This window comes from Vidua macroura, chromosome 16, assembly GCF_024509145.1.
Source record: "Vidua macroura isolate BioBank_ID:100142 chromosome 16, ASM2450914v1, whole genome shotgun sequence".
Classification (NCBI taxonomy): domain Eukaryota; kingdom Metazoa; phylum Chordata; class Aves; order Passeriformes; family Viduidae; genus Vidua; species Vidua macroura.
In genome coordinates this window covers 7,529,888-7,556,482 of record NC_071586.1, presented here as the reverse complement: position 1 = coordinate 7,556,482, position 26,595 = coordinate 7,529,888, and the positions used below count along the sequence as shown (strand labels likewise).

The following is a 26,595-nucleotide window of genomic DNA, read 5'->3' as shown; positions in this document are numbered from 1 at the left end:
TTAAACAGTCTGCAGGAGTGTCCCCTAGTCCTTGAGAGCATCAGGAGAGGATGGTGCTAGCTTCAGTCAAGGACGGGAGCCAGGAGCTCTTGATGGGTTGTTTCCCACTTCTGTTACACTTCTCACCCATGTCTTCATCTTCTGATTTCATGAGGTGACAGCTCAGGCCCTGACCTCTTCTGCCCCAAGCTAACTGCACTGAGTTGCTTTAGGAATTCTGGCAAGTGAATCCCACAGATTAGCACAGTAGGGGCCTCTTCATTCCCTTTGGCTTCTGCATCATTTGCAGGACAGGATGAATCCCCTGCTGCAGTTACCTGTCTTCAGCTACACTCTCTGGTTGGCCAGAGTGGGAAAGCAGCTTTTACACAGCTGAAGCAAAGTAAGGTGACCTTACCTTCTCATTGGCTGAGACAGAGCAAGACTTAGAATTAATAAAAGGATGAGACTTAGTTCAGCTCAGGCTTTGTAAAAAAGTGACAGAAGATTCATTGTCTTTGTACTGTGTTTTTAGCAGCCTCAGCTTCAGTACTTGCAGGGTAAGAACCACATTCTGCTGCAGTAATTTTATCTTTGTCTCATATGTATCCAAATACAGTCACTGGTGTCCTATCTGGAGTGCTGGTGACACGATTCAGGAAATCCCTGGACAGGCAGGTTGCCCTGTGTAGGGCTGTAGATCTTGGTTTGTTAGAGCTGTATGAGCTACCTTTCTGTATTGCTGTGTCTTTTTTATATGGAAGGTGAGAAAGATTTGAATACAGATAATGCCATTGCTAGTTAATTTAAAAGGCCAAATTGTGTTTTTTAACAATGCTAGACCTTTCTAAGCAATGTTTCAGAAAGATAAGGATATATTTAGAAGATGGATGTTTCAATTTCTGGCTGCCCAAAAGTGACATAACAACATTCTAAATTTAAATAGGATGACAGTTTAATGGGTCTCCTAGAGGAAAAAAAAAAAGGTGTTTATTAGTAGAAATGTACTAAACTATCTGCATTTGACAAAGTGCTAATGGAGAAAATTACTTCTAGAGAAACAAATGAAAATGTCAATTAAAAAAAAGTAATGGCTCCCTAAGTTGTGGGTTGTGGTTTTGCATTTGGAGTTACTTATTTTTAATTTTTTTTTTTCCTGAGGAGAAGTGCTGGGTGTGTTTTCTATATTGCTTGAAAAGCTTCTGATTTGTCTGTGTTGTCTTAGTTCTGTGAGTGTTGGGGGTTTTCTGGGGACACCCCTTCTGTATCTGCTGCTGCATGGTTGTATTTAATTTAGGCTGGAAGCTAGTGTAATAGGTTGGTCTAATGCTTTTCCTCTATGTTTTGCTTTTGCACTTTATTTAGGGATTATTTTCCAATGATGTGTCCACAAGCACAGTGCCTGCAGCCTAAACCACCTGGCTTTGCACTTCCATGTGTGCCAGGGATGTGTCAGCAGGGACATTCCCGGTGAATGCAGAATATTAATGAAGTGGAAATTCCCTCTTTACAATTTTCTGATGCCAATCAGCTTTTCTCCCTGGTGACTGGGAATCCTGAGATGCCAGGTAATGTCAGGGTTTGCTTGGCAGGCACACTGGGAACTGCTGGGTGTGTGAAGGTTGTCTTGCTCTAAAGGAGATGGCTGTGTTCAGCTGGAGCCTGCACAGAAAGGCTCAGGGAGTGCATGTAGAGAAGCAGCTTTTTCCCAGCACTAAGCAGTGACACAGTGAGTGTGAGCCTGCCGTGACACACACTTGTGCCATGACACACATGGGGAGCTGAGCCCTGTGAAGCAGTGAAATGTTTAGGTTTTACTGCTGCTGTTCCATTTGCTTATGTTAGGTGTCTTCAATTATTTGTCTTATAGCAGAATAAAACCAGCTGAGGATAATGTCTGGGAAAACCAGATACCAGGAACCAAGTTGCTGGGCTGAGGTAAGAAAGGAATCATCAAGCAGTGACCATGGCATAGCCTGTCTGCAAACAGGGGTGGCAGGGGAGACTTTACTTCTGCCAGTGTAAAATGTGATTTTTAATGAGACATGAGGTGTTTAATTTCTGTCTCTAATCTCCAGGAGCTGAATACTGTAGCTCTACAAAAATATTACCTCCATTAAAACCTGCAAGATGAGATGCTGGACCCAAATGCACTAAAGGCAAGCAGTAGGCAAACAGATTGTACTCATGTCTTCATGACTTTTTGGAAAGGTTCAGAAATAGTATGTTCTTTAATTTGTTGCTTACATTGAAGCTGGCAGACCAGTATTTCTCTCAAAGACTTTGTTTTCAGGCATTTGCCTCGTGTTCATAGGTGTCCCCCTCAGACTGTACTTAATTATAGTAGTATTTGGTTACCTTCACAGGTTCCTCTGCTGTTCTAATGTGAATTTTTCTCATTTAATAAGAGTCATCGAAGTTTATCTCATCCTTTTAGCAGCCTAAGAGAAACCAAAATGAACTGTGGTCACCTGATGTTTTTTAATCTCTTTCCAGCCTCTTGAGCCCACAGCAACAGGAGGAATCCCTTGCTCTCTTGTTTCATCAGCACTTTAAACTGTTAGTGACATCTTGCTTTAAAGGCTGTCATATGCTGACACTGACAGAGTTACAATTACCAACCCTGCTGGAGGTACCAAAAAAATGTCCTCAACATCAAAAGATGTTGTTTTAAATTATAATTAGGGTCTCCATGGGTGAATTGTTTAATAATTTACCATATTTTGTTTTTCTTGACATAAACAAGATGAGGCATAGTGACAGCAAGGACCTCTGCCATTTCAAATTAGTTCAAGCATCAGTATTAATTCTTAACTATCTTATTACACTAAGGAAAGTGAGGAAATACAATTTGTCCTTTATGCTGGTAAAAAACCACATTCCCAGCTTATTTTTGTAACTTTTTTACTATGTACAGGAATGTCCAGCCACAAACTATGGTTAAATATCCTTCCCATGATTGTATTATATGGCTATAAAATGTTCTTGCATTTTCCACATTCTACTGAAAATAAGACTATGAAAACATTCAGCTAAGCAAAAGCAGCTGGAGAATAAAAGCAAAATCACTTCCTTTCCCTCTGAATCTGACATTACCTCTGCTCAAGCTGCTGCCATGGGGCTGCAGTCCCCAGGTGGCCCTGTCCAGCTGCAGGTACAGCCACTTGCTGCAAGGCAATGCTACAAAGGTGATTTTACAGTCTCAGCAGTTCCATAAATCAGGCTTGAAGGAGACTCCTTGATAAACTGTTGTGACTAAAATGTAATTAAACTGACTCTTCAGCCCAGCCTTTCATACTTTCATACCTTTCACCATATTTAAATACCTGTAATACCCTCTAGGGAATGCTGTTGGATGTGAGCACATACATAAAACATGACAGAATGCATTAATGATGCTCACTGTGCTCCTCCCTCTTCAGGTGCCAAAGCTGCACCAGCTCCAATTCCAGATAACCCATGGCATGGATTGTGATGTGTTCAACTAAACTCTTAAAAACCCCAACAGCTATGAGTTAATTACATGAAGACTTTATTTGCAACAAATTAGATACATTTGCTAAAAAAAAGAGGTGGATTGCAGCATGTAAATTATTTTATAAATTTGTTTTTAAAGACTTATTGCAGTGAAGAAAACATACTTTTTAGGGTTTCCAGTATTCTGTAGTATTCTGTATTGCCTTACAGTAAGGCACTTTACATTGCTTTTGGAAATCAAAGTTCTCCATTTGTCTAGGAATCAACAAAGTGACTTCTGATTACAATATTCTGTACAGAATATTCTCCCCATGCAATTATTTCAACTTCCATAGCTAGAGACAGGATATATGCTAGTTGAGTTGTAGTGAAATTTCAAAATGGAAATAATTATTTCACCTTCAGTTTCTGTCAGTGACATTTATATCAGCCTCATTTACAGACCTTTCATTATATAAAACTATATAATGGAAACTATAAAACTATATAACATTATATAAAACTTTATAACAGATATAACAGAAACCCAAGCTGTGACTGCAAACCAGAATATGTCTGCTCTCCTATTGCTCCTGGCTCTGAAGAGCTAAGAAAATAAAGTGTGGGAAATGGGAGAAGATATGGCACCAAGGTAACAGGATATGATCCAAAAGTTGCTAAAATTCAGCAGTAGCCTGCTGATTTCACATTTTTTGAGATTTTTTCTGTAAAAATGTGCCCCATTCATATTGTCCAGGAGGTAACAGAAATTACTAAATTAATTGATTTTGAAATAGCCTCTCAAGTTAAAGGGTTATACAGACACCAGTTTCTCTGTAATAAGAAAGTATTACCTAGGAGCAAAGCGAAAATTCTCAGAACTATACTTTTCAATCACACATTACTGCATTAGCTCTGCTCTTCTCCCATATTCCTCATAGGTCTAATTTTCAAAAAGAAAAACATGTCAACAGCTTCCTTGTTATTTAGGACGACAACAAACTGAGACCTGTTCTGGGACACTGCAGTCAGAAATCTGTAGTTCTGCTTGGGGAAACTTTAGAAAACTGTTCACATTTATCTAACATAGAAAAATATCTTTTGACACAGCCTACTTTTGCTTAGCAAGCATATCCAGCAGCTCCTTCTCTATGCCATGGCTGCCCAGTTCAGTTAAGCTGTAGTATCTGTGCACCACCTTCTCCTCTGTCACAACCACCACTCGAAGCCCATGTGTATCCTGTCCCAGCTGACATCCTATAGCTGACGACACCACCATTTCCAGGCCTTTGTAGGACCCTCCAGCATTTCTGTGGTAATGCCCAGAAAATACAGCTCTAATGCCTGTTAAAAAAAAAAAAAAAAAGACAGAGTATGTATTTAGTTAGCACCTTACAGGTGTCAGATTTACCTTCCTTCTTTAATGGCTCATTAAGCATAAAGTTAAAACTAAAACATTTACCCAAACTTGCATTTAAAAAAAAATAATTAGTAAACAGTACTAAATATTTCCAATAGTAATAAATAATTAATCAAACTTCATTGTGCTCCACCAGCTGTGTTTAGGGTTACTGGACTCTGAGTTCTTTATGCCCACTGCAAGGTGTGTTTATTGTCTCCCCACTCCTTTGCCTAGAAAGAAGGAACAGTCCAGAAACAGCTGATTAAAATGAGACACCTGCCTAGAGAATGATGGGACTGAAACACAGGCTGAAAGGTGAAGAGAGAGGAGCTGTATTTGTCAATTAGCATGAAGAAAAATTCCTAAGGAGAGCTTAAACCTGTACACCCAAGGCCAGTGACCCTAAAAAATCAAAAGGGGCAAGACAAACAAAAAACATACATGAGGAGGTAAGTTGTAGTCATTTCACAAGACATTGAGGGTATCACAGATGGAACAAAACCAGGTACATCAGAGAAATCTAATAAAGCAGAAGTTTTAAGAAGAGGGGAAGAAAGAGGAGCAGCCAGGAAAGGAAAGGTTGACACCTGCGAGAGTCAGGCTTGGAATGACATGAATTAACATTTATCATGTATGGGGACAAACAAGGCAGGTTAACTCTGATTCCCTCTCTATTTTAATGAATTAAGGCTGTTCTGTTTCCTTTTTTTTTTTTAGAGAAATAACAGATTACTTATATTTTGGACTTTATTGGAGTAAAAAGTATGGAGTTTTTACAGAAATTTTAAAACAATTTGAAATTAAATGAATTCTGTCATCTTCACCTCCAAACCAGTAATTTCTACCTTTAGTTTCTGCTGTCTTGCAAACATAAACAAACAAATGGGTAGAAGCTGTACTTGTTACTCTGAATGGCCTTTTTGATTGTCTTTACAAGTCAGATTCATGCTGCCAAATAGATTATCTTCCCCTCCCCATACTTCATAAATTTTAACAAAATGCTTTTATTACTACAAAATGATGAGATCTCCTTGAGTCTGAGTAAAAAAGAAAGTCATCTTGTTGCTAAGTACTTCTCTTTCCTGTCAAATTTGCAAACCCCTCACAAGAGTTGAGAATGCGGCTTCCTCCCCGAGAGAGAACGTTCTGCCCTAGACAAAGCTTTTCTTTCACAGCTCAGTCCACCCTCCTTTGCCATTGAGCCTTTCCAAGCTCTGCCCGTAGGTACAGCTGAGCACCACACTGAACAGCACTCAGGGTTTGGTAAAAAAAAAAATCATCAGTTTTCTTGCTAATTTGAGGTAGTGTATGTTTTATTTTGATGAAAATGTGGAGTTAGTATAAATAGTTAATTTTACAAACAGGATTTGGGATTATGTTTTGGCATCCTTTGTCTAAGGTCCTTAGACCCTTGGTCCAGACTCTTACAGCTTCCTGAAGCTGCGTCTAATGCTACTTTATACTGTTGTGAAACAGAAAAATTACTGGATCAGACGACTAAAAATACTGGAAATTTTGTTGGCAGGCCAGAAAGGGGAATTTGTGAAACATTACAACCTTAACTGACGTTAAAAAAAAAAAGCTAGCAACAACTGATTATGCCTTCAGACAGCAGAAATCCTGGAAAATAGCAGAGGCAATTTAAAGCCAGAGAGCTGTAATGAGGAACATGCTACAACTTCACATGGAAACCCTTATTTCTCTAGCCAGAAAAAAACCTTCCACATTTTCTCCTGCAGTAGATTTAGACCTCTTTCACAGAGATAAAATGAAAAGGGAAGTAGGTGAACCCATCTTAAGACAGCTGGCTAACATCAATCCTTTGCTTTTGTAGGAGTGAGTGATCTGAAGACTGATATAAAATATATAAACTTGACTCAAAGTATAGTTAAAAATTAAGCAGCTTGGAAAGCAAAATATAAATTATTCTGCTGTGTGTCTGATAAGAGCTACATGGGCTTTCATATTTCAAATCCAAGCCCTTCTCAAAGAGCAAATGAGTCAAGGTGGAAAACAGAGAATGAAGCTACCCTGTCACTGAGCAATGGTACAAGAGCCTTGTCAGCTCCAACTTGTCTGCTCCCTGTTTCAGTGCATCACAGCTGATTATCCTGCAGTGGAACCACTCTGGCTGCTGCACCAGGTACACTTGTGAGTAAGGCTGCAGGACAACTCTGGGCTTGCTTTGACTCAGCTGCAGAAACCCAGTAAAACTAGTGAAGTGTTTTTACATCTTGGGAGAAACCCAGTTAGAGTCCCTCAAAAGGCAGTGGTGGAACACAAAAGTCAGTGATGCTGCTACTGTAACAAGGTAACAAGGCCTTTTCAGTATTTTCCACTTTTTCTGTGGGTAAGCAGAACTACTTTAGTCTTTGAAAAAATTAAGAACAAGTAAGAATAATAAACCCATAGTGAGGTACAAACCCATGTGACACACTTTTAGTAAAATAAATAGGTACTTTGGAAGGGAATTAAGTTCCCTCTTTTTACTGGAAGAATCTGTGTACTAAAGTAGCATCTTCCCACCATCCAGAGAATTTGACATTTTGATTTAAAAGAGGAAAAGAAGCCAAAACTTTGTGTCATCATATATGTAAACCAAACCCTGACTAAGTGTAATTAGAAGGACAGAGGATACCAAAGTTATAAAGGAACTGTAGTTATGCTAAAGAAATAAAGGTTCCACTTGTCTCATAATTAAAGATTTTGAGAAACCCATCCTAGAGAGAGACATACATCAGTAAAAAATTTTGCCCAGACTTCAGTTTTCAGATACCCTGTAGTGCTAGTATTAACTCATTATTGCTAGGTTGCAGGATGTTACACCTTGAACAAGGACACAATCAGGTCACTGCTGGGTATTGATGGAGGTTCACTGATGGGGTTTTTCTGCAGGAGCACTTTTCTGTTCACTCAGCTGTACTGCACCCACCCTGTGAGCTAGCACAAGGAGGAAAGCTGAACCAGTCCCTGCAATAATACCAAGATGGCAAGCAGGCAATTTACTTTGCTCTTGCTTTTGATCTTTAACATAAAATGAATCTTAAGAGATGTTTGCACTCAAATTTAATTTATTAATTTCAGATGTTTTTCTGAAGTAATAATGTCAAGTTGCTAGCAACAGACACCCCCACCCCTTCCCCCCCACTCTCCCCCAACTCTGTGAGGAAAGAACAGTGTCCTGGCAGACGTTGTTTTTATAGCCCACTTTGATGTATCCCCCGGTCAGTTAAATGCATCCAGCTATACACTAAAACATACAGTCCTTTCCCACTACAACAGAAGAAAAAAAGGTAGAGCAGTGATTTGTTTTTTATCCCTGGGTTCTTAAACAGCAGCTGGAAGAAGCATTGATATAAAATTTTAGGAAATACTAAAAAATTCCTGTGTAAATAAATGTCCAAAGAACAGCACCTTCACAAGCATTATTTCATTTTTTATGAAATACACAGTTGTTTGAATTTAAATGTGACTGGAGGTTTCACAGTATCCATTTACTAAAAAAAGCTGGATTCATTACTGCAAGACACTATTCATACCTAATGGATTATTCGTTAACGAAAAAATGGATTATAATCAGAATAAAGTAAAAAACTGTGGAGACAGTTACACTAAAAAAAAACAAAACAATCCATACATCCTGTCTCTGTGATCAGCATCATCATCTGATGTCAGACTGCATAACATGACACAGAGTATCATAACATTACAGAGTATCTGCTAAAGAAAAAAGGTCTGAACTGCCAAATCAATTTTTGATCAGGACAAGATTGGAAGCCAGAGATACAGGGCAGGCTCCACCCAGTGCTGGGTACCAGGTCTTGTTCTGATCTAAAAAGCTAAGTCTGAAAGACAAAAAGATTTTCCTTTTCCAAAATCTGATGATAACTCTTTTTCCCTTCAGAATAATGCATCCCTACTAAAGAATGAAATACCTATTTTGGTACAAGTTCTTTGAGTCCAGAGCAGCCTACTTAGCAAAGCTGATTCATGATGCAACAGCAAACTCAAACAAGGATTGTTAAAGAGTCATGTGATGAGATGTAATACTTAAATATGTTGATAAGCCTTAGACTTTTCATCAGCTCAACCATGAAACAAGCATATAAACACCTTGGTTTTATGCTAATTCACAAACTGCATTATGGCCCTTGGGGCTGTAAGGCCACACAGTGGCTGTGGCAAGGCAAGAGAGGAGTGCTGGGGAGGGGAATTACCAGTCATGCAGTTTAGCATGCTGCCTTTGATGCTGCTTCATAGGCAGAATCTTTACAGCACAACTCTATCTTAATAAAATTTCAAACTAAGTTCATATTTTAATTTGGATACCTTTTTCCAATTCAAAACCACATTATGAACACTTGATTAATGGTTTCCACTGCAGACATTTTTCAAAAGGAAATTCAAAAGCACCTCTGAAGACTTTCCCCCCCTCTCTTTCATTTTCTGTGTCTGCTTTCTAAAGCCAGTTCTCCAAATAAGTAGTAGAGCTTCACCAAGCTCTTGTTGATTTGCATCTTCCTCACTTTATCAGCTTTGGGAAGTTGGACAATTTTTACTAGCATTTCCCCTCTTCCCTTTTTCTGTTGGTTCTCTCTTGAGGCCTTGAGGCCTTGTGACCAGCACAGTGTATTAAAAGGTGCTTTTCTTACAGAGAGGGTGTAACAGGTGCTGTTCCACTGCCTCACTGGCCTAACAGGGAAAGGTGTCTACACAAGTGTCTGAGGTCTGCTCTGCACAGAAAAGGATCAGGAGGTTCCAAGGGATTCAAGCAGGCTCAGAAGCACCTGCCTGTGTACAACCATCACATCCTCATAGGCTGCAGCAGCTCTGATTTTATAGATATTATTCTCTGTAACTGTGGCCATCTTACAGCACTTTGAGCTCCCAAGCAACCCAAAGCAGAGGAATGTTCTGAAAGAAACCAAGTCCTAACTGAAATAGTCACCATCTTTTTCAGCCCTGGAGATACTCAAGAAAATGAGAAGAAAACTTTAGCTATCCCAGTGTTGTTTGCACACTGTTGATTTTATTCCTGATAAGACCAGGTGAGAAAATACTTCATTACACAAAAAGAAACTACAACTGAGTATTGTGCAGGAGGCAGTTTGTCTGTTAGCAGGAGAAGCTGAGATTATTTTACAGAATTTTGAAAGTGCAGCGTACTCCTCTACAAATTATAATTTATCACTGAGAAAAACCCTTCTGTGGCACCAGGGAAAAGGGTCAGCATGATTTTGATGCAATTGCACTGTAAGAGAACAAAGGCATTTAAGCTGTGCCTCGTGGACAATTCCCCTGAGCAATAACATCCCTGTGGTAGCTTATTGTGCAGCTGTAGTCCTGTAATACCCAGACTCCCAAGTTCCCTTAACTTGGGACTCTACTGCTGTCTTCTGTAGCTTAGAAAAATATAAGGACATGGAAGACTGGGCATGTTTTCAACTCCATCTGGGCAGGAAAGAAAAGGGACTCTGGCCTTCCTTCTCCGTGTGGCCCAACAAATAGCCATATCTTTTCTATTCAGTGTTTTGGCCAGCCTTTCTATTTCAGGAATAGTTAAATCATGTTAGTGTCTCCATTTTAAACAAGAAATGCTAGCCAAACAATATCTTTGCTTTATTAAACAAACAGGTGTATTCTGTAACCATGCAACAGTAAGATTTTGTGAAACAGGCAACACCTCTTTTCTTCTTGAAAAATTTACTGTTTTCTAGTTTAATTCAAGAAATTCAGACTGAGCCTCAGTCTCTAGGGAAACTGAGTTGCAGTGACAAAGGATGGGAAACAATGCACCCAGGTTTACCTTGAAAACCCCAAAGAAACATGTACCTGGGAAACAGTTTTTCTCACATAATCAGATAATATTGGGTGGTAATTCTGACTTTAACTAGTTTAAATTCCAGGGGTGTCTGACTCCAATTTCTGTAATTACACTCACTTCTATGGCTTGATTCCAAAACCCCCTGAATTCAGAATCAACTTTTTTCCAACTCTAGTTCCAAATGTACAAACCCCATTTTTGAGGCAGGTTTGCTGTGTCCAAAATGTGACTGACCTCACCTCAGCTGGAAATCAAACTGCTCAACCCAGCACTATGGACAGAGTAAAAATATAGGAAAAAAATTACCAACATAAAAATAAACCAAATAAAAGCAAGCAGATTTTCCAAATTAGGAGGAGAATGCCTGGAATAATCAGCATAGGCAATCAGCAGCATGCTTTATTTAGACTGAGCCTTCAATTAAATAAATGCTTTTCTCAGCAAAAGCAAATGAGACTGTAAAAGAAGGAGAAGGCTAAATTAGTGCAATATGAATGACATAATAAATATGTAATGGGTACAGTACAGACCTTGCCTCTCTTCCCATGCTCTCTGTAGAGAATTTGGGGGAAAAAAAAGTGGTTCTGACTGAACTATGAAATTTATCACATGGCTCAGATTGTCACCTTTTAAGTGCTGATTAATGAACTATTTTTTACAGTAACTGCAGATATGAATCAATGTTCACTGCATTTCATGTACAGGTTGATGTCTCTGCACCCATACTACAGGTGAAGTTCAAAGCAAACAAAAGGAGGCATTTCTTCAGAGAGCTGTGAAACATGAAATTCCCTCCTGCAGACCACTGTGAAAGCTGGCAGTTTTCACAAATCAACTGAACAAATCTAGAGAGGAATTACTACATAGCATTATGTTGGTAACATTAATATGACACAGTAAGTCCTTGAAAAAAAAAAATCTTGGAGGTGGGAAGAGGCCTGGAAAAAAATACCATTATGCACTTTCCTATCCTGTGCCCTTCACAAGAGTTTGGGGAGTAGGAGCAGTAGGAGACTGGGCTATTGAGACCCTCATTCTGGTCCCACTACTCTGCTTTTCAGTTAGCTCTTCAAGTTTAATGATAAAATTAGATTTTAAATAGAGTTATGTTTATCCAAAAATCCCTGGGTCACCACACAAATCTGTTTCTCAGTCAAGGACTGAAGAAAGAGGACAGACTAGAAAAAGCTGATCCTGGATACATTTGTCCCCAAAAGTGCAGGAGCTAGGGCGAAGCACGAGTAGAGCTCTGGGGAGCAAAAAGGTGGAGAAGCAGTTCTGTAAAGACATTAAATTGTATTGGAGGATCTGAATGCTATCAACACTCTTGTACCCTGTCATAGTTTTCAAAGAGAGGAGAACCAAGTAAGTATCCAGGCACAGGGAGATGCTACTCTGAGATGTACCCCCACACAGGTAAGAGTACATAGGTATTTTGAAAAAGGCAGTGTTTCTGGCAAATACAACCATTTAAGTCACAAGGATAAATTGATCTTGAACATTTTCCCCAGAGTATCAGGCACAAACTGGCTTTTCTTTCTTCCTTTCCCTTGTAGAGTACAGCTGCTGTCTGAAGTGCTGAACAATGTGGTCGGTTCAAGAGTAATACCTGTTCTCTCAACAATTTTGCACTCCAAAATGATGTTCTTTCAGCTTCCCTACAAGAGCCACATTAACCATGGGCATTTTTTGCAGCACCTTTTTTTCTCCCCCAGGCACGTGGTGTATCTCATCTTTTCAAGACTCCAGTGCTACACAAGGAATAATAATATTTAGCAGTCTTTGAAAACAAAATCTCTTCAGTGGAATAGAATTGATTTTATCTCATTGCAATTTCAGAGTGCTCCCATTGCCTCATCTGCCAAGCAGGTGTTAGAGCAGCAAATAAAGATGTGAAAGCATCAGTCACAGCACTGTTAACTGCTCAGTGCTCAGGCAAAGCAAAAAACAAAAACAATAATTTCCCAACAGAGCACCAGTAGAAGGAAACAGTCCCACTGGTAAGTATTGGGGATCAACATCCTCCCTTTCATAAGCTCTTTGGTCAGCCCTCAGTGGCATACAGAATTATTTTGTATAGCCCTTTTGAAGCTCTCTGTTGTCCTTCCTCCTCAGAAGAGCTGTATGAATAAAAGAGAACTGAGTAATTAGAATTTACATTGCACAGCTCTATAAGCATCTCAATAAAAATATCCCATGCACTCTTGTTTGCAAACATTATCCTGCAAATGTGCAGGAAACCTCTGCCTTAAATTTGCTTTGTACCCTAAAGAATCAGGAGTTTGGTGTGGTTGGTGGTCAGCTGGTCTTTGTAAGTAGGAGACAAAATATTATTTTGAAAAGTATATTTACGTTGAAAGCTTTCTATAAGACAATACTAAATAGAGCTATATAGAACAGGATTTTAGTGTCACTTGTTTTTCCTATATAATCAGAGGAGAAACCACATGCACAGCCAGAGGGTGATTCCAGATCACCTAATTAGAGCATTGGTCTAAATAAGTCTTTAGAGGTCCTGTCTCTAGAAGGTCACTCTGTCCTCCAAGTTCATTTTTGTGAATGCCTACTTTTTTCCATTTGAAAGTGATGCTTTCTCACAGAGCTGACACAAACCCCAAACAGTCCTGGATTGCTGTGTGCTCTAAGGATCAAGAAGAAGCTTTAGTTCAGTGGATAAAACTGATTCAAATTTTTTTCTGAGAACAAGTATTACTTAAAATCCTTACAGACTATATGAACTTTGTACTTGCTGCTGAATTTCTGAAAAAACAATTAAAAAAAATCTATGTATGTGTATGTCCATGCAAGATTTACATTACCATACCTGGGGAACTGTTCTTACATAGAATTTATCACATGTGGTCATTCTACCTGGGCCATAAGTGCATATTGCAATCTTGAAAGAAGTTGATCTAAATCACTGAAGTTGAGAGTATTTAAATTATCTTAAATACTGACACATAAGCACTGAGATTACTCACTCAATGTATGGGCTTTGCCAAAATCGAGGTCTCAATGGCAGGAAGATGAAAATATTACTCCCCTGTCAACTCTGATTACACAATAAAGAAAATAATGAAACATAGCATATGTTGTCTGGTAAATTTTAGAAACAACAGCTTTCAACACTCTATGCTTTAATTCTGTGCTCAAATATATCTCAGCTGTGGATGTTCTGAGAGCTTCTTCTTCTTTTAACACTGCTCTCCTGTCACAACATTTCTAAGAGGAGAATGTAGATATATCACACTCTTTTAATGAGTAAAGGTGTTAGAAGTTACAGCACCTCCAGTCACAAATATAATGAAAAAATACACCATTTAATGAAGGTAGGTTGTTATTTTTGCCCCTTTGTGCATATTAAGTACTTTTAACCACATCTGAAAAATCGCTTTGAAGACACTTGGATGAATTTAAAACTTTTTAATTAAAAGAAGCTGAAGACTGTAGGGAATTTCCTTCTGTATATTTCTATCTATGGTCTAGTTATTTCCTCTAAGATGCATCATCTCTCAGCTACATAGACCACATATTCTTAATCTAACTCTGAAACAAGATCTCTTTTCAACCCCGTTGGTGAAAAACCATCTATTAATTTAGGTTTTATTCAATAAGCTCCTAAACATGTTTAGACATTTGCTTAAATGCTTTCGTTGATTTGTGCCATTGAGAAACATTTATTACTATATTTTATTACCTAATATAAGTAATGCTTAGTGTGTCAGTGATGGTTCTATGGACAGAAAGTCTTTAAAAGCTTGTATATAGCTCACCAAAAATATGCATACTTTTCAGGTCATAGAAAAAAAAAATATTTAATGTCCTAAGAAAATTTTACTGGAATGAGATATGTAAGAAAAAGTAGGTCTTGTATTACATAAACTGCCTGATTTGAAAACTTGATTTGCTGCTTATGTTTATCAAAGACACATGACTTGCAGACCGGATTTTTGGCTAGACCATTACTACTTCTTTATCTTCCCTACAATGCTATGAGGAAACCTATTTATATCAGCACTGTAAAATCCCTAAAAGCTGAATATGCATTTCATGCAGCAGAGTCGAGTGACTCCAGCAGATCTTACAGATGAGAACGTCAGGTCAGCTCTTTCACAGTTCTTGCACACGGGTTTTTTCTGTACTTAATGTCTGCATGTAGAAGAGACAGAGCTTTGACAGCTTTGGCTTAACTTGCAGAAGTTATACCAATACACCTTCAGAAAGGTATCTCTACTTAAATGCTAAACTCTGTTCTCAACTGAGTTGGTTTTCACTGTGACCGAAATCACATTTTCAAGGACAACAGTTCTTACAATGCATTTAAAAAAAACATGTTCTAGCAGGATTTCTTACACATGCAGCTTACAAGTATGGTTTAACTTTGCACAGTAGTAATACATATTTACAAGTGCCAGATTTTCAATTATAAATATTTATCATAAGGACATGATTTTATCTTTAATTAGCCCAACTGTTAAGGACACTTCTAATGTGAGAAATGTAATTCAGTATTTCATACCAGATGTAGCCTCTACAGCTAGTCTTTTATCTCTGCTTGTAATGAGCAGATACTTACACCAAAACCATTATGTAACATGGGAGTGATTAGAAGATAATAACAACAGAAGATCTGGGCTTTGGAATTAAAATAAGAATTTTCTGAAGTTGCATGCCTCAGTTTAAAGCACCTGTGACCATATGACCAAAATAACCATACTTTAAGTATCTGACTATTTCCTACACAATCTATATGAATTTCTTTGTTCCCATGAAGACCTGAATGACTAGATTATCTTTCCTTTCCTGTACCTCTCTAACCTGCTGAGTTATGGCTCCATGTTTGACACTTCTAAAAAAAGTATAAACATGAGAACTGGGGTAATTCCAGGTTTGATCCTGTGTTACAAACAACTGAAATATGATGCCCATCGAATAATGCCAAACACCCTAAACCATGCATTTTACTGACATAATGACACAACAAACATGGTTATGAGCACTGAAAAAGCAAGAGGCAGAAGGAAGGGAGGAAGGAAGGACTGGTGACAGGTTGGGGAGAAGAATAGTGGCAGCCTGGTGGTCTCCTAAAAAGGCACACTGACTTTTTTTTTTCCAGAATAAATAGTTATATCTAATTTCTAAATTTAAAAAAGCAAAGTATGTTGGGATTTCATTGGCAATATTCTGTGTTTTAATCCTCCAAGAATGTATTAAATGAACTGGGGGAAAACCAGTTTCTTGTCAAATGATATGCTAAACTTGATTATTCTTTGGCAAAGCAGAGGTTCAGAAAGCTAGTGGTGTCCTTGCATCTCTGTGCCTCTACACCATCATACCAACAGCCTCTCTGCAACCCACTGAGACCTGTGTGGTCTCACAAAAGCTGCTCTTAAACAGAATAATAAAATGGAAACAGAACGCACTGGTTACTAAGGTAACTCTGAGCCAACTTTTGATTCAGCTCATTTTTCTCAGCAGTCTGAGTTACTGAGCTGCCTGTTCTCTGTATTCATTTCATTAGCAAAATGTTTGATTATTGGCTTGCAAATGTTACCTATTGACTCAGTGTATAGTAATGAGCATGCCAAAGATCAGTGTTTAAACACACTCATTAAGGAACCAAACAACTTATTAGAGATGGGAATGAGGGACACAGGGAGAAATGATGGAGGGAATAGAAAGGTGGCACAGAAAGGAGTTTGGGAATTTCTTCCCTAGAGTAGTATTGCTCACTTCCCATTCCATTCCTTTCCCCAACTATTTGAAGCCTTCCCGATTTCTGGTTAAGTCTCTGGACATCCTTCTAAGAAACACCGCAATGTAACAATGACAATGTTTTTTATCTCTCGATGAATTATGTTCCCAGTACTGAGTGTTGTCAAATGTTAGTAAACCAGCTGGATGACAGAAAATCGTAGAACAGAACTTTTAGTTCCCACATTAATGCAAATTTCCTGGGATACACCATAGAACTAGGATGTGCTGCAGTCCATGGTACACAGGCAGTCACAGCTGCCCAACTCTCCAAGAGCAACACTTCCCACTATATTAACACTGACACAAAAATGAAAAAAGGTATGAGGTGTTCTCAGCGTGTCTCCTTATGGGGAAAAAACCCTACCTGTAAATCTTGAATCTGCAAATGTATCAGTGTCCTGGAGAGCCTCAGATAGCTGTGAATTTTGGCCCCACTGATTGGAAACAGTAGGAGATTGAGAGCTTGGAAATTAGGCTGAGTTGGATGAGGCCAGGCTTGACAATTAGATGGTAAATTAGCAACAAGATCATAAAAAATTTGCATTGTTCAGTAATCCAAATAATATGCTCTCTTATAGATACAGAGAAAATGACATTTGGATGCAGTGATGGCAGGATGGCAAGAAATTTTGAGGGACTGGCACACTCCAGGAACATGAAGGCAATTACCAGAAAACAATGGGAACAGCATGGAGGAGTAGCTGTGTACTGTGTCTGTCTCCATGGCACTCAAGTGGCATCACACAAAGCTGAGGGATTTGGTACAATTACTCATTTAACACATGCTCCACCTGCCCTTCATCCCAGACATGGCCCCTATTAGAAATGGATGTGCAAAGGATTGATTTTAGCAGAGCAAGACTTGTTTTAACACTGAATAAATCTGGGGTGCATTACACTCTTGCTTTAAAATTGGCTCAGTGTGGGAGAAAGCAACCTCCAAGGTAATTCTGAATTCTGTTTCCATGTTTTATGTAAAACATAAATTCTGTATTTTTCTCCTATGGCAATACCTGATCTTCCCCTTTGTAGGCAGCAAAAACTTAGGTTGTCTTGTATCTGTCAGTATTTGAAAAATGGAAACCTTGCTATTTATGTTAAGGAACTTTTCATGTTTAGCTTTTTACTTTTCACTCAAAGTTTTAAATTTTGTTTGGTACTTTTTACAGGTGAGTAGATTCAGTTGATAATTTCTATGGGAAACAATGAGGCTTATAAGCTGTATTCAAAAATTCCTTGAAAACAGTACCATTTAAGTTAAATATATTTTGTCTGGCAGCAGAGCCATTAACAATTTGAAACAAAAATTCAAGAGTAGGAAAGTTTGAGAAAATACCTGCTTTATCAAACTTTTCCATTATCTCCTGACGAACTGATTTCTCCAAGTTGAAGTAATCGTCATCTTCATCAGGTTTGCTCAGAAACAGAGGGATGTGCTGAAATACAATTATATGCTTGCATTTTTGGTTTGCAGCAACAGCCAGCTGCTCATCGAGCCAGGCATCCTGGGCTTGCCTTAACTCAGGGCACTTGGAAGAATCAAAGTATAGCTGAGAATTTAACACAAGAAAGAAAACACCTCCAACCCAAAAGCTGAAGTAGTCATCTCCCCAGTTCTGGCAATAATCATCTATGGTTTCTCTAGATGGAGTATTGCCAATATCATGATTCCCACTGACAAATACCAGTGGTATGTCCTGGTCAGTGTTTTTCAGAACATTCTTTAAATCTTGCTCTTGGTTTTTTTTCCATCGGGTTCCTAAAGGAAAAAAAAACACAAAACATTTCAGTGTTTATGGGTTTTTTCTCACCTTTATTGTTAGTTTTTTGTTTATGGAACTGTGCACAGTAAGAAAATATTGTGTATTAGATGTGATCATGAAAACATCTCCACTTTATCCCTGTACATCCAGCCAGCCCAGTCCCTTCCTACCAAGGCCTCAGCCATTTTCAGCTGCTGGACTGAAGGCAGGCTCTGGACAGGACCCAGCAGAGAGCAGTAGGTGATGCCATGGTCACTGCTTTGCACCAGGAGCTTCAGCTGATTCTTTTCATCTACAGACTCATGATGTGGTGAAAAAATGCAGCAGCCTTGGATGGTGTAACAGCACAAGGGTAAAAACCAGGCCAACTTCTGGCTTATATTTTATGGCTGTGCAACAAAATTAAGAATTGTTGTTGTGAGGTTTTTTTTTTTAATTTTTTTTTTTCAGTAGAAGGACTATTTTAACAGCAAAAATTTAATCAGTGTCTTGTGATGACTTATTTATATGATGAGTCTCTTTTAATAATAAGAATGCCACAAAATAAAAAAAATTAGTTGTGTACTTTGCTAGTTTTCCCTGCAATTTATTTATATTAACATGCATATCCATACAAGTACTCTTCTGGATGTCAGGAATTTGTCCCAGCCTACGAAGATTTATTGTATTGACAAATTGATTTACAATCACTGAAAAAATTTAGAAAGGAAGTTTTAAAAGGGTAGTTATTTTCTTCTAATGATCACAGAGGTTTTCCTATGTTTTCTAAAGACTAATCTATCAATAGAGGCCATTGATATGATTATTATTAATTAATTAAATGAACATGTATAAACTGGTTTTGTCCTGCAATACATAACATACATCTAGCATGGGCCCATTTTACAAATAATCACTCAATTTTTTAACCAAAAGCTGTAAAAGATTTTTATAAGAACTTTAAATTCAGGTTTCTAACATACACTTGCACAGAGGTCTGTGCTAATCAATCATTGTACTTTTAAATTGTGTTTTACTTTGCTAACTACACACATACCTTATACACAGAAATGCATTCCTGTATTGCAATTATGAGATAAAATAGGTTTTTACCATGTCTTCAAAATACTCATGATGAATATGTTGACAAACACTAACACTTATTAACAAATATTTTGTTTTACATACTCTCCAATTACAGGCTTTAGTACCACCTTATTGCTGTTACCAGAATTCTACAGCTTTATAAAAATACTGAGAAAAAAACCCCCATATTAGGTCTAAATTGTGGCTAAATGTAAGGCCATTGATACGAGATGCATTAAGTCAAAATCCTCAATTCCCTTGGGTTTAACTGCTGCATAGGGTAGAAAGTTATTGTAGGAAAATCTTTGAGTAACTTGACAAATATTGGGCATATGATACCCAGGGAAGTCTAGAAAGTAGTGGAGAGCAGATCACTTTTTTTTCGTATATTAATGATCAGTTTAGGCTGTTGTTAATCCCAGAAAAAAAAAAAAAAACAGGGCAGATAACATCTATATGACTTGGAGATGCTGAATTTTAAAAAATAAAATCAAAAATTCAAATAAACCTGGCACACGGCTGTCCACAGGGTAAGGAACCTGGCTCAAAGCACTGATCTTACTGCCACTTCCCATTTTCCCATGGAAAGAGTTGGAAATTTCAAGCTCTAAATATGAAAATATATTTGGGGGGGGGGGAGGGCAGGGAAATGCAAAGGGGGAAGGCTCTGTTTAGATCCATGTAAACACATTACACCATGTTAAACTCCATGCTATCACTTTGGGAAATTTAGCTAACAGTTGCAGAGTATAAAGACATTTATGCAAAAGTTACAGAAATAATTTGCAGAATTATGTATACCTCTTCCCAGCAGTGAAATTCAAGCTCTAGAGACTAACACTTAGATTAGATTTGTCGGCAGCAGGGCACTGATTCCCTCATTTAATGAAATATTATTTCTATAGCAACAGAGAAACATATTCAGTGTTTATTGCAGAAAACAGATTGCTCAAAATGGAAAACAAGGTCTCTGCCCAAGAGCCTAGGAAATCCTACTAAGGAGAGACTGGTTTACAACAACTGCATCTTGACTTGACCTTCTTGGCAGAAGGTCAAAACAACTTCAAAAGAAGAGAATCCCACAGAGATAAAAGTGGGAAAAAGTGGAGGAATGTCTCAGGACCCCTTGGTGCAGTGCTGGGGAGGAAGGGCTCGGACGTCCCTCTGGCCCTGAGCTGCACCACCACAACACACAATGTGTGCCACAAGGAGCCCTCCTGAGGCACCTCCCCGACTTTACATCTGAGGTAAGGAACAGGCAAAGAAGACAAAGACAGTGGTAAAGAAGGAAGCCACTGGAAAATTAAAGCAGTCCCTGCCACAGCATAAATAAGTATCCTTTTAATCTCTCAGGCACAGAGCTATAATATCTAATTACTCCAATTTTTATGAAGAACATTGCTGTTTGATGGACATGCATTTCTTTGGCTTAGAGGGAGCTTTGTTGTAGGTGAATAGGAAAATAATATAGTGCCAAAAGGCAATATGAAAAAAATTATTTGTGAAGTGCCAGGGTAGATGCAACTGAAATAAATTTCTGTGATGTTTATTCTGGCATCATGTGCAGTGACATTTTTAAATCCCAGGCCACAATTTTCTGTCTTTTTGTTAGGTTGTGTAAATAAAGTCTTGCCCTGAGATAAATGATTTCACAAATTAATAGCCCATAAAGGGCAGCTTGGCTTTTATGAAAAACATGAAAGTGAGAACTGTTGCTGGTGTAGTTGTGTGCAATTTTCCACAGCTTCCCAGTCTATCATTTTTGAAAGCTGAGTGATGTGAACAGGAGCATGAAGGTGCAATGTCACTATGCCTGTTGTTTTCTGTTGTGTATCCCTGTTTGCCTCAACAGCTCCAGTGTTCTGTCCTGCACTGCTTAAAGGAACCAAGACACCCAGCCTTCTCCACACACTGTAAGAAGAGATCTCAAGACAGTACTTTTACAGCACTTTTGCTGGAGCTGTCTTCAGTCAGCAGAATTACAGATTATTCTGCCAAAGAAATAATCCTTTAGGTACTAATCCTTAGTTACAATTTCCCTTGGTATTCCACAGAAGGGTGCACCACTCTAAGATTGGGTTGGGTTTAGTTTTTGTAAAGCACCAGCTATTAGAAACAACTTAGTGCGTTATTTCCCCCCAAGCTGTATCTGCAATGCTGATGGCAATTTTTGTATAACACAATCCTTCACATACAGTAAACTCCAACAACACACTAACTTTTCCTCCAGAAGTATTCCAAATGAAAAATTATCCATTAATTAACAATAGCACCAGTTTTTCTACTTATATGAATCAGGAGGGGAAGGGGGGGGGCTTATGATGGCATTATGAGGTGGTACCCCCAGGCATTCCTGGCTAAGTACTCCCCCCAAGGCAAGAGAAGCTTTAGCTCAGACATCTTCAAAAAAAATTTAACAATACACGAAAATGTGGCACAATCATTTCCTGGATTTCTATTTACTTGATCTCAATCAGTATTTTAATGTATCTTAAGTGTCCCAAACTTAGAGGAACTGCAATCACATTGTTTTTTAATGGAAAGCACAAATTTTCAGTTTGAAGAAGAAAAAAAAGAAAAATCAAGTTTTATGCCAGCAACACTCCTGAAAGACCCTGATATGACAACTGCAATCTGTTTAACATTTAACCCAAGAGACTGCATACATTGCATACAAAAATACTATATGAAATATCAAATAGAAATAGTACCTACATTTGATAAAAGCAAAATAAAAAATGTCAAAACACCAGCTATGAAAACAAGATTTAGAAAAACACTGGGCCCATTCCTTCTGCAATTTATGATGATACCAGAAGTATCATCAGAAGTACTCTGACATCAAAAGACAACTAATTTTTGTTGAAAGCAATCACATGATTGCTAAAAAACAGATAGATCTGTGTATTTTCCTGGGCCTTACAGTGCATCACAATTGCTTAAATCAAAGAGCCTAACTATTTTGAGTCTTGAGACATTTGTCCTGTTTTGTGTGTTTTCATGACTGTCTGCAGTTTCTCTACTCCTCCATTTAAAGGACCTCCCCTAGCACTACTCCCTAAATTTCTAGGGAGGAGGGGAGTCCAAGGCTATACTCAAACACACTCTGTTTTAGCTGCACTGGAGGAAATGTAACTGCTACCTCCATCCCTGTGGGAAATGTAACTGCTACCTCCTCCTGTCAAACTAGGACTGCCTTTCATCTCTGCTCTTGCCTTGGATACCTGGCTGTTGGCTCCAGATTAAGAGGGCTACAAGGAAGACCCTACATCGCCCCTGTCTGCTGACCCCTCCCCAGGGACAGCCCCACTGGTGACACTGTCACTTGGAAGACATCACAGATCCAAACCCAACGGTATCATCAACACCACATTGTACCTGCCAGGCACCTTCTGCAACTGCATCTGATTGCTATGCATTAACATAAAGATCTGAGCTCCAATCTTGCCATTTTTCAAAACACCAACCCACAGCATCTCTTCAGAGCACCGATGCAGATGGAGCTTCCCCACCCCAGAGCTCTGACACTGTTCCTCACTGTGCTCCCTTCTTTCCTGCCCTTCCCCACCTCATCAATACGGGCGACTCCTGACTGCCAGGGCCACACTCTTCCCTCGACTCATCTGTTTACAGTTGATCATCCTATAAAAGAGATTCTCTCGTGGGCTGTGAGCGGAACAAAGCACTACGGTCTCCACGTTCTTTTGTGCCCTAGGATGCTACAAAAATGTGATAATGGACAGGGTACTGCATAGAAAGGAAACCTCTCTGGCCACCCAGTTCAGTCTTACCTGTGCTCTTCATTGTTTCTTGCTTTAAACTTAAATGCTTCCCCTCTGGTGTCTGCTGTAATGAACTAATGCAGCACACTGCATCATTCCAAATTATTACATGCAAGAGTAAGCTGATCCATTTTAATAAACCCATTATGGTCATGTTCTAAAATAGTTTTTTTTTTTGCTTTAGTCTGTGCTGTAATAGCTAAAATGTCTCCTCTTTCTTCTTTAGACATATACATTTCTAATCTTCAAATAGCCTGAAGACAATTTTATGATGAACAAAAATGATGCAGTTAAAAATAATGTAAATATGACTATATTCACTACTGAACAAACTGATTGACTACTCAGTCTAACTTACAAAGAACCTCATTTCATTAGTTCCAGTAAAAAGTAGAATCTGGAATACTCATTTGTCTACAGCTGTAAGTGACTTTTTCAGTATATTCGAAACAAGTAATAATCTGTTCTGAGATTCAAAAAAAATGATCAGACAAAAGTTTTCCTACATGAAAATACAAATTAATTTTATTATATAACTTTGGGCATTAAAACAAGAAGAAATTTTAAACTAGAGTTTAAGCTAATAATGAACAATTATTACATTAAAGCAATTACAAAATCCCCAACTGAACAAGGAAGCCTATTAGGGGATCAACTGCTCCTGGTTTCAGTGCCTGACATTAAATATAATGACTGCAAATGCTGACATTTTTCTGAGTGCCAGCCACACAGGTGCCCGCATAACAACCTAATTCCTGGCATTTACTGCTCCATGTTCTGCTGTGAAAACAAGTATTATCCTTCACTTAAGCTCAACTCTGCTCTTATCCTTGCTCATCTCCCAGCAACACAGAGCTGTCACAGCAAGCACAGGCCACCACTGCCTTTGGGTCTGTGCTTGTGATGAAATCATAACAAACAGGAAAAAAAATACCTCTATGCTACAGTACCAAAACTAAACTTAATTTAAAAAAACTTCATAAAAACATTTAGTACTTATACTAGATTTTTAGTACTGTCTCTAGTACTTGTATCATAAATGTAAGATCTGAGAAAACTGTGTAGCTAATTGCATCTCCAAGATTTTAATATTCAGAGATATCGATCTGCTAATCAGATTTCTAAATTCAACTGTAGACTAGACTAGAGAACATGGTCTAAAATAAAAATAAATATATACTTGCTGAAGATTAAACATTTTCTTCTGACAGCCCAGTGGTTTCTCTGCAATATGAGCCTGTTGGACTTGTGTGGAGATCTCAGATGCTTCCCTACTCTGGGCTGATTAGAGCAAATTTAATTTCACAGTAAGCTGTTTGAGGCTTTCAACGCTCCATTAGGTTTTACTAGAATCAGATAATTACTACAAAATGCTTATTTATGCAACCACAGTGGCATTTCTTTAAACAGTTATTATTAGATATTTAACAAATAATGTGCTGCTTACCCAAATTCTTAGCTATTATTAATTAACACTGGTGTAAGAGTTTGGAGAAGGAAATAGCCAAGAATTATCTTGGTTTGGATTCCATCCTACCAAGCATATCAGAGTTAGGTTACAACAGCAGAAGAAATAGATGCAGTGAGTTTAGTTAGATTACATTACCTTGTGGCCAGGAAATTAGGTCACACCTAAACACTGCCCTATTGATCAGGCAGTCACATATTAATAGAAATGTTACCTTGCACTCAAACAAATACAACCTTTATCTATACCCTGATTCAGTATAAACATTTTAAAGCCTCTGCTTCTGCCTTGCACCTAAAAAGTCGATCTGTTTCTTTTCTACTTCATGCTCTATTACAATTCTCCACTGACAAAGATTCAGGAATTGGGATTTAGCTGACAATTTTGCTGAAACTGCAAGTGACAATGGAATACAGCTGCCTCCTCCCCAGCTGTGCCACACTGCTGGGAGTTAAAAAAATACACTGCCTTTGTTAGTCAACTAAGCAGGCAGTTCAAATGGCAAAAAAAAGCAAATATAGTAAAGGTGAAATACTTACAGCCATTTTTAAAGGTGGAACCTATTTTAAGACACTATTTGTTGACCTGCTTATATGCCTATTATATGGACAAATCAAACATCAGCATTCATGCTCTTGCCTTCTAGATGAGAAAGGGAATTTTTTTTGAGAATTATTATATTTTTGGTTAAAATTAAAACTTGACAAAATATCTCCTTATATACATGCCTCACTTAACGGCTTGCAGTGCAGCCTAATTTTATCTGGCCAATCTTAAAAAATAAATTAATGATCCTTTGTTTCAGCAAAATTGGTTTTTTAATGGTAGTTTAAAAGCAGTATTAAAAGCAGTTCACAGGTTTTTTTTCCTCTGTGGAATGTCTTACCAGATCACTGTATATAGCATTAAGAACTTGAATTGGACCTGACATTTCTCTGTAATTTATTCAGTTCACAAATGTATAAATGGCAGCTTGTACATTTGCATGCAGATTTCAGCATTACACTCCTATCTCATCCTGTGTGCAAAACCCACCAGCAGCAGATCTCCAGCTCCCAACACCTCGTCCCTGCAGTGTGACCACGCCAGTCCCACGTGACGCAACAAAGCACGAGTGCAGCACCTGCCTCGCCAAGGACAGCTCAGCTGGCTGCAAAGCAGCTGCAAATGCACAGCTCTGCACAGCAAACGCCGGGGCAATACTTCCTAACAAGGAAGGACACACATGGGCAAATGACTGTGGACTTTATCAAGTGTGATAAAACTGGACATTTCCTCAACTCTCCTTTTTAGTGGATCCTGGACCAAAACCAGGTAAGACTTCCTGGGATGTACCAACTTCAGCTCTTACACAAACGAAGTACTCACTGACCTTTCCTGACCAGTCCAACATGTTTTTTTAAGTAAGAGAATTCAGAACATTCACAAATAGGTTTTAAACAATAATACTTTGACTAGGAACATGCTATGGTTTGTGTTTTCCCCAGTTTAGAAAATTAGGCAAATTAAAGAGGTTTTTTTAGAGTTACCCTGTAAGGTGTTTGCAATTATACACTGCAGCCCGTGTCTCAAGATTTATTGTCTATAAAAACTACACTTTTGGAGGGAGTCACGTTAAAGCACTCCATATTTGACAGAAAGAGAGAGACAAATAATTTGGACCATGGCAGTTGCATATCCAATTTGGGCATGGGAAAGAAGCTCAAACTAATCCAGTTGTGATTCTCCCAGGAGAGAGCATGCCTTCAAATGCTAAAGTGATCATAAACAGGAATGAAGCCATACCACTGTCTGGCCACCAGAACCATCAGTTCTGATGTTCCTCAGCTCTGCGGCTTGTCTATTCTGAATGTAAATAACTTCACTCTCCTCTGTGGACGTGTCACAGCTCATAAGAGGGACTAATCATATAAAAGCCAGTATGCCCATCTCATCTCATATTCTGATAATCAAATTGTCAAGCAGGAGTCAAATGGAGAAGTACTGATTTGAAAAATTGTCACTCACTTGCTGTCTAAATATGAACTCAGCATCCCAACATTTGGCACTTGTTTTTAAAATCTTGTTGCACATCATTGCCTGTTTTATTATATGAAGAA

General features: G+C 38.4%; 1 protein-coding gene across 2 annotated transcripts in view; it reads right to left on the bottom strand.

The window, feature by feature from the left end:
* Positions 1-3,494: 3,494 nt before the first annotated feature.
* CPPED1 (calcineurin like phosphoesterase domain containing 1) overlaps positions 3,495-26,595 on the bottom strand; it is a 39,350-nt gene continuing 16,249 nt past the window's right edge. Inside the window, exons 3-4 of one of the 2 annotated variants that reach the window (XM_053991806.1) lie at positions 17,755-18,177; positions 3,495-4,779 (exon numbers count right to left, since the gene is read on the bottom strand). In XM_053991806.1, the coding sequence (XP_053847781.1) occupies positions 4,547-4,779; positions 17,755-18,177 (656 nt within the window). In that variant the 3' untranslated portion in view covers positions 3,495-4,546. The remainder of the gene's footprint in view (positions 4,780-17,754; positions 18,178-26,595) is intronic. The other variant, XM_053991807.1, reaches the window with a different exon arrangement.